This window comes from Lathyrus oleraceus, chromosome 2 (assembly GCF_024323335.1).
Source record: "Lathyrus oleraceus cultivar Zhongwan6 chromosome 2, CAAS_Psat_ZW6_1.0, whole genome shotgun sequence".
Taxonomy (NCBI): Eukaryota; Viridiplantae; Streptophyta; class Magnoliopsida; order Fabales; family Fabaceae; genus Lathyrus; species Lathyrus oleraceus.
In genome coordinates, this window is record NC_066580.1 from 54,791,813 (window position 1) to 54,800,238 (window position 8,426).

Consider the following 8,426-nt stretch of genomic DNA (forward strand, 5'->3'; position numbering starts at 1 on the left):
CCCTGCACCAGAAAGCAAAAACACCATTTCAGCCATGGGTGTTCAATGGGAACTCCAATTTTGGCCTCTCAATCATCCCAACAGGCCTAGAAAATTATGCCACACATAATATCATTATGTTCAAACCTTCAAAAATTCCAACAATGACTTACAAACATATACACATAAAGAAAATCATATGCATACGAATTCAATCACAAAAATTAGATAATCACGCCTTCAATTTTCAATTTCTAGAATATCATACAATAACAACAAGTCATGATAAAGTTCATACAATCCCTAAAGAGAGTAAAGGTATCTCTTCTCTACCCTTTCATGCAAAACACCCATATATAAGCCCTTTCTCCCCCCTTATCTTAGATTCCTATCCAAAATTCAGAATTAGGTTAAAGATTTGTTCTTCCCTCTTCAATGCCTAGCCTCCATTTTTCTCCATGAATCTACAACTTTACGTCTTATTTTCTCAAAGGATCCATTAACTTTTCAATTTATCTCTAAACCTAATTTAATTTTCGATTAATTAAACTTGGGCCTAACTCTTTTCATTATCCTCATATCTTCTATTATTTCTAATTAGTTCTTATTTCCACCCAAAAACCTCTATTCCTATTTTATTTAAATTAAAAAAACAATTATTAATTCTAATCATTTTAAATTGTTCTATCCACCCACCAAAACTCTCTCTATACCCCCCCATGCAACACACAACATATTTAATTAAAAGTGCACTAGATAGTAAGTAATTAAATAAAAACATGATTTATTTGATTAAATAAATTAATCATATTTCGGGGTGTTACAACCCTCCAGTGTATGGTCTTACAGCAATAGAAACAAGTGTCTGCCATTGTTATACCTTCATTAGGCTTCAAATCATGAGCAATAGGTTTTGAGCTGACAACTTCCTTGTTGTTCCCTTTACCACCCTGCTTGGTGGGCCATTTGTTCTACTTCTTTCCATTATTGACCATCAGAATGGCCTTCCATTTTGATTTTAGATTATGCTCAGTAGTTCTCAGCATGCTTAGCAGCTTTGGAAGACTTTTGTCCATATCATTCATATTGAAATTAAGGACAAACTTATTGCGGCGCGAAAAATACTTGGGCGTAACAAACGCTCGAAATAATAACAAAGTCGCCACGGAAGATTGTTTATTTCAAAAGGAAAGGGAAATGTCGATAAAACCCCAAAATTAAAAAAGTGGTCATCGAAACCAAATTCGGGCTCATTAGTAGGTTATGCAAGGTGAAGATATTAGCACCCCCCGCATTCGATGTATTTAACAAGACCCATTTAGTTAGTTTTGCGAATATAGTATTAGCTTAATCTTATTTATTTTATTCTAATTATTATTATTATGTGTTTATAAAAAATAAATAAAGGACTAAAAATAGGTTTTTTATTAGGACGCTTGAAGATATTATGAGTCTTGCTCCTACGTATTCTCAGGTGTGATGAGGAATTCAAAGCTACGTAGTTTTTAGCAAGAAAAATAAATTTTATGATTTTTTATTATAGTGCTTGATGAGACGTTAAATCTCGCTCCTACGTATCCTCAAATGCGATGTGAAACTCAAAGCTACGTAGTTCTGGGTAGAAAACCATGTATGTGTTGGTTGATTTTATTGAACGATGTTTAAGTGGCATTTTAGCGGTTAATAGTTGCTTGTATGCTCGCGCATGGGAGGCTTATGCGTTTGTTTGTATCGCGGTAGAATGGATCATGCTTGATCGCATTCTAGCTGTTAAAAATTATTTGTATGCTCGCGCATGGGAGGCTTAAGCATTTTTCTTGTATCGCGATAGAATGGATACAACATTTTTCGTTTGTGAAAAGTTTGTGGTCGAGCTAAGGTAGGAAAATATAGTTTGATGGGTTGGATTTATTTTTGGATGGATGACAAGTATTCTAATGGTAGGCTAATTACTATCATCGTCCAAATACTCGGCGACTGGGATGGATAATTACGTCCAACTAATCCTTTTTCATCCAAGTTATTTATGAAGTTTGTGAGGAGAATTAAGTCATGTTCTCTTCACGGAAGAAACATATTTAAAATGTAGGCTAATTGCGACCATCATCCAAATACTCAGGGATTAGGATGGATAATTACGTCCAACTAATATTTTATCATCCACTAAAGAAATGAACTAGATTCGGTTATTTATTGTGTTTTGAACGGAAGACGAGTACTCAAACAATAGGTTAATTATGGACATCATCCAAATACTAGAAGACTAGGATGGATAATTACGTACAACTAATCCTTTTTTAACAGTTTGTTTATTGTGAAAAAGATTTCTAAGCACTTAAGTTTGAAAAGGACTTAATATTGAGCAAGTGTTTGATTCGCATTGTTTGAAAATGGTTTGATGATGAAACAGTTTTAAATTTGATGAAGGAGTGGAATAGGTAGAAGGTTTAGATGCACAAGAGGTGAAGAAACACAATGGTGAAGAGGAAACATGAAATGGACGAGAACTTAGGTTTACCTGAATGAAAATGCTAAAGAACACACAAAGAACACCGCGGCTGCAATGACAGAGAACTGTACTGATCCGCCACTTCCTAAAAAGTGCCAAAGGCCCAACAAGATAAGGCCCGAATATTGGTATATCTATATATGTGTTCCGTTGAGTCCAAGGTAAAAATACATTCACAAAGGGTGTTTAGGTACACAATCTCTAATCACCACTCTCACTATAATTATCTTGAACCATAACTGGCGTGGACGTTGGATGTATCACCCTAAACCTCAACTCTTAATATAAAAAATAAAATTCACAATTTAGGATATTACTCAAAACATAATGTGCATACTTTATAAATATTTTTCAAATCTCGCAGCGGAACTTAAATAAATCATATAACTTTAAAATAATTATTTAAAAGAAATACTTAAGGAAAATAAACTTCAACATCAACTCAAAATAAATAATACGCCTTGTTCTCGATGTTACATATAAGAGCATATAGACAAACTAAATAGCGATAACTATAAAGTATGAAAGAAAGTTGTAAGGTCATCTTCCAACTCACATGCAAAAACTACTCATGCTGAGTATCTGTACAACAATTCACAAAGCCACACAAAAAAATAAGAAAGGGGTGAGAATACACCTTATAAATGTTAATGGTGAAATTTAACCGTAAAAATGGTAAACAAAACAATAACAAGTATAATATTCTCACATAACAAAATTCCAAATTATAATTCAAATGCTAATGCACCAACTTCCCCATCAATATCCATGTGGTATCGGATTTTTGAGATCAGAGGTTTGTTACTGATTTCCCCTGTCTCCGGTTCCTCTCTAAATTGTGTCCCTCTTTGGACATGAGATAGTCATGGTTCCTCTATGAACCTGACCTCACTCGACCAAAGTCCTACCTAACTCCAAAATATATGCATGCATTATCATGTATAACAAGAATGTATGCAACTCGAGCAATCATCAAAATCATCTCAAAAATCATCATCAAAATAGGTTTCACTCTTGAACCATAAGTCTGTCATTAATCAGGCCTCACTGTGATTCCACCGGATTACTAATCTCAAAAATATAATTATTTAAATAATTATATTACATCATCAAATTGAGTAAATGTATGTTATTACTCAACAACTCTAAAACCCACAAGAAAATTCTCATAAACATCTCAACAAGTTATTATATAATTTATAACTCAACAGAGTTCTCAAAGAACTCTACACAGCTTAATAATAACTCTTAACTCTCAAAATGACTCTATAGTACTCTAAGTGCTCAAAATATGTTGTATTGACAACTCCTTACAGGTGATAACTCTACTAACTCTAAGGGTTGACAATTTAACTAATTTATTCAAAATTGACTCAAAGGTCACTGATGTCAAAAATTGTTCCAAAATCAATGAAAAACTCCTTGAACTCGAAAATACCGAAAAACGTCCTGAACCGCCCGGACCTACTGCTGGGACCAAACTGTTGTCGCCCGCCCGCGGCCTTTCGGCGTAGCTTGGGCACCCACCATACAGCGCCACCGCCGCGACATCCGTCGCACGACAACCCTCCAGAGCGGAACGCACCCACCTTCACAGAAACTGCTGCCTCACGACCCACCTTAACTCTGGCCACCGTCAGGGATCTGTCGCGCGGCCCCCGAACTCCGATCGTCGATCGTCTCACTCTTTCAGAAGAATCCTTAGCTTTAGAGTTAAGAATGGGCATATCTTTTTACCCGTGGCAAAAAGTGAAAGCTATCAGATATGCCCCTAAGAGGAAGGAAATACATGAGGACCATATATGTCTGAAAAGATCAGATGTATCTGAGATGAGTCTTTACTTCTAATAGTCGAAAAGGTCAAATTAACTGGGCAGAGATCCTCAATAATATATATATATATATATATATATATATATATATATATATATATATATATATATATATATATATATATATGATGGGGATTGATTATCGATGGTTCTGGTGTGATATTCTTGTAGATAGATATAGTGTGTCGCGACGTGAAATATTTGAGAAATACTTGAAATCAATGAAGTCGCCATTAAAGTTTATTTGCAAAAGGAAACCATTGATAAAATCCTTTAAGAACAAAATGATCGTATTACAATCATATTTAGGTTGATAATACCTTCCCTACGTGTAATGGACTCAAAAACTTAAATTTGATTGTGAAGACTATGTTTGCGTTCTTTAAGAGTTTTATCAATGTTTTCCATTTCCAAATGAATTTTAATGGCGATTTCATTGATTTCAAGTATGTCTCAAATTTTTGGTGTTGCGACACATTATATCCATCTACAAGAATATTACACTAAACACCAGAACCATTGATAATTGGTCTCCATCTTCATTCTCACACACCTCAGATAAAATAAAAAGTGGACCATTGATAATTGGTCTCCATCTTCATTCTCACACACCTCAGATAAAATAAAAAGTGGCATGTTTATAGATTAAACCTCGATTGGCTATTGATAGAGGTGAAAATTTTGTTATAAAATCTATTATTTGTAATAGAGAATGTGAAACATTTTATATCTTTTATTATTGTTATAATCAATTTACAATTTACCACGTCTAAGCTTTTTATTTATTTTTATCTGTCCATGAAATAGTGAGATTTGTTGCCACCGAAACTATGTCCATGGTAGAGAAGATGCACTCAAAAGTGAGGTTTGATTTATACATAACTTTTCATTACAAAAAGATTGAAATATTATGAATGATACATGGTTAGTTATGTTCGACGAGTTTACTTAGAAAATCACTAGTATGGATATATAAATTTAAAAAGAGACAAAGTACTAACAGGACGATGATATTTGATATATTATAATTGATAACACATTCATTACATTGATTCGAATCAAACTCTTCACCACATATACAAAGATAATACATAACCACAACAGATTGATGACTATCTATACCTTTTTATTTAACACCAAAACATTATTCATTCATGATATCTATTACTTTGAATGTGCATCATGTATCATGGTATTATCAGTTACCATTGTCGGAATCAACCCCATGTCCACCATGATGATGACCACCACCGTGACCATGACCTCGGCGATGACCGTGACGATGACCATGATGATGACGATGAAAACCCAAAAATTTGGCATCATTCAGTTCATTTGACTTTTCAACAACCTCTGCAAATACCACATTATGTGAATTTAAATCTTCAATTAATCTTACAAAATTATATATATATATATATATATATATATATATATATATATATATATATATATATATATATATATATATATATTTTCTAATTTCATCACTTTATATATGATGTGCTCTGAAAAAATATATATCTTATGCTCAAATTATGAAAAATAAGGTATAGCTAGCTCACCTTCAGTTAAGTCCCTAGCTGACACCTTTGAGGAAATAAGAAGAACCATTGCCAGTAGGCCAAGAATGAGGATTGCTCTTTTGGAATCCATTGAACTCAATTAAAGATTAATTGAAATGTGATATTTGGTAGTGAAGGATGAGAAAAATAGTAAGAAAGTGTGCTCTTTATATAATGGAAAGAAGGAGCAATCAATACGGAATCTTTACATGGTGGTGGGGATGGTAGCTTGCCTGTATTAATCAATCTAATCTTTAAAACATGTAATGATGAAAAAACAGTGAGGTTTTTGTCTTCTTGTTGCTAGCAGAAAATGACATTTTGCTTTCAATCGATCACGTACAGAAAGAAATTTTGAAAGTTGAAATACATATAAACTACTATTCAAATCACCTTAATAAAAACTAATTGCATAACATTTTTTACTAGTAATTTATAGTATTTTTAGATGAAAGTATTTTTCTTTGTAAAAATTAAATTGGTTTTAAGGATAATATCCATTATTTATTTTTTATGATAATAAAAAATGTATGAGAATAATTTTTGTTACTCTAAAATATGTTTAAGTGTGTATATTCTAATATGAAACAAAACAAACAAGGCGACCCCTTAGCCCAGTTTTTTTTGTTGGTAGTAGAAGGTTTGAGGGAGATATGGAGGAAAACGATGGGTCTTAATCTCTTCTACGAGGATTGGGCATGTTCCTCTGACTTGTTGATCTCCCACCATCATTATGTCGATGATACTCTTATCTTGGAAAATGTCTTTGTTAATTGTCTATTGTTGATTAAGGCAGTCCACATGTGGTTCTAACATGTTTCATGCCTTCATGTCAATTTTCCAGGAGTAGTCTTGAGAGGGTGAATGTTGGTCCTGATTTTTTGACTTGGTGAGGAACACTCTTCATTTTAGAAAAGATATTCCTTAGTTCAAGCACCTTGGCTTAACGGTGTGTGGAAACCAATGTCTTGAGGTTACATAGGAGTCGTTAGTTAATCTTGTCTCTAGGCGACTTCATTCTTGACACATATGTATGTTAGTATGGGTGTAGGGTCATCCTTCTTAACTTCGTTATTGATGATATTCTGATTTTGGTTTTATCCTTCGTTATTGACGATCCTTCTAATTGGTTAGTGGATAGTCTTAGGAGGAATGTGGGCAAAGGTCTTCTCACTTTTTTTTGGGAGAATTTGTGGGTTGGTATTATCCTACTTAGTGTTAGATTCATTATGTTGTTCACTATTTCTAGGTTGATTTGCCAATTTATTGTAGGGGTTTAGGTATGGGTGGATGGGTTATTTTTTATTATCTTTGATAGAAGAGATCTCATTTTGTTTATGAGAATGATTTGGTCAATAATCTACTCCTTGTTGTTCAATGTGTGACTCCCTCTCAGGATTCAGGTAGGTTGTGGAGGATATATGCTAGAGATGGTGTATTTTGGCTTCCTCGACATACAATGTCCTTCTTGAGTTGAACCTTTCCTCAAACTCTTCTTTTGATATAGGGGACTTGATCACACCCTTCATTTAAGGAAGTTGGACTCCTTGTAAAGTTTATGTATTCACTTTGCAACTCTTATAAGGTAAGATACCTAATAGGGTGAACTTGTTTACCCAAGAGTTCTTTATTAATCTATATGGTGTCTTGTATGCTTTATGTAAATGGTCGGTTGAGTCGGATTCTCATATATTTGTTACTAACGAGTTGACAACATATTTGTCCTATAAGATATTTGGATACTTATGGTAGAATTTAGTTCATCGTAAGGATCTCCTGTCTCTTTTTTAGTTTTTTTATTTCATTGGTGAGATGTCTAGGATTAGACATGGCTTATCCATGTTTTGACACTTAGTTGTATGGTCAATTAAGATATCGTGAATTTTGTCTTTATAGGTACATCTACTACTTTGATGAAGGAGAAAAGATATGATATCCGACCAAAGACATACCAAAAACCACATACTAAAACCAACCCTAGAATAAAGAGAAAACACTTGACCCGCAATTGATTAAGTAAGACGGTCGGTTCTAAAGTAAATCATAGAAAAGACACGATTTCACCTCTAATCTACCTAGAAACCATTTCAAAGCTAAAAATACTATTTTCCTCCATTTCTTTTATATTTGCTGAAGCAGATGAATAAATACCATCATTATAAACAATTTAAATAGATTACACACAAGCATGTTAAATCAAAGCAAAATCACCCTAGACTTATCTATATCACCTAAAGAGAGGAAAAAAATAAAAAAGAAGTATATGGTTACTAATACAAACCCGACCACCACAACCACTGAATGGTCTTACATCACATTGTCAAAGTTATATAGAAAGCGACAAAATAATGGGAAACCCACTTGTAATGTGATATTTGTAGAAGTCATAAGCAAGGGTGCCCTCGTCCAAGAGCCGAGTCGCCCGGACGATGACCCGGAGAACCTCCCAGAGATATCCATGAAGTGTGTGTTAAAAAAGAAGGAGTCTCAACTAACTTCTGAAATATAGGTGGTCAATAACATCCCCTAAGATAAAGGGAG

At 33.8% G+C, this 8,426-nt stretch overlaps 1 protein-coding gene across 1 annotated transcript; it reads right to left on the reverse strand.

The window, feature by feature from the left end:
• Positions 1 to 5,314: 5,314 nt before the first annotated feature.
• LOC127118075 (dormancy-associated protein 2-like) lies at positions 5,315 to 6,137 on the reverse strand. Its single transcript, XM_051048218.1, has 2 exons — positions 5,886 to 6,137; positions 5,315 to 5,673 (listed from the first exon to the last, which is right to left on the reverse strand). The coding sequence occupies exons 1-2, from the start codon at positions 5,974 to 5,976 to the stop codon at positions 5,519 to 5,521; spliced, it is 246 nt and encodes an 81-aa protein (XP_050904175.1). The 5' UTR covers positions 5,977 to 6,137; the 3' UTR covers positions 5,315 to 5,518.
• Positions 6,138 to 8,426: the final 2,289 nt, after the last annotated feature.

Bases quoted from the DNA above. Each gene is read 5' to 3' on its own strand.
- LOC127118075 (XM_051048218.1), bottom strand. From the start codon at position 5,976: ATGGATTCCAAAAGAGCAATCCTCATTCTTGGCCTACTGGCAATGGTT. The intron at 5,674-5,885 runs GTGAGCTAGCTA...TGGTATTTGCAG, and splicing joins AGCTAGGGACTTAACTGAAG to AGGTTGTTGAAAAGTCAAAT.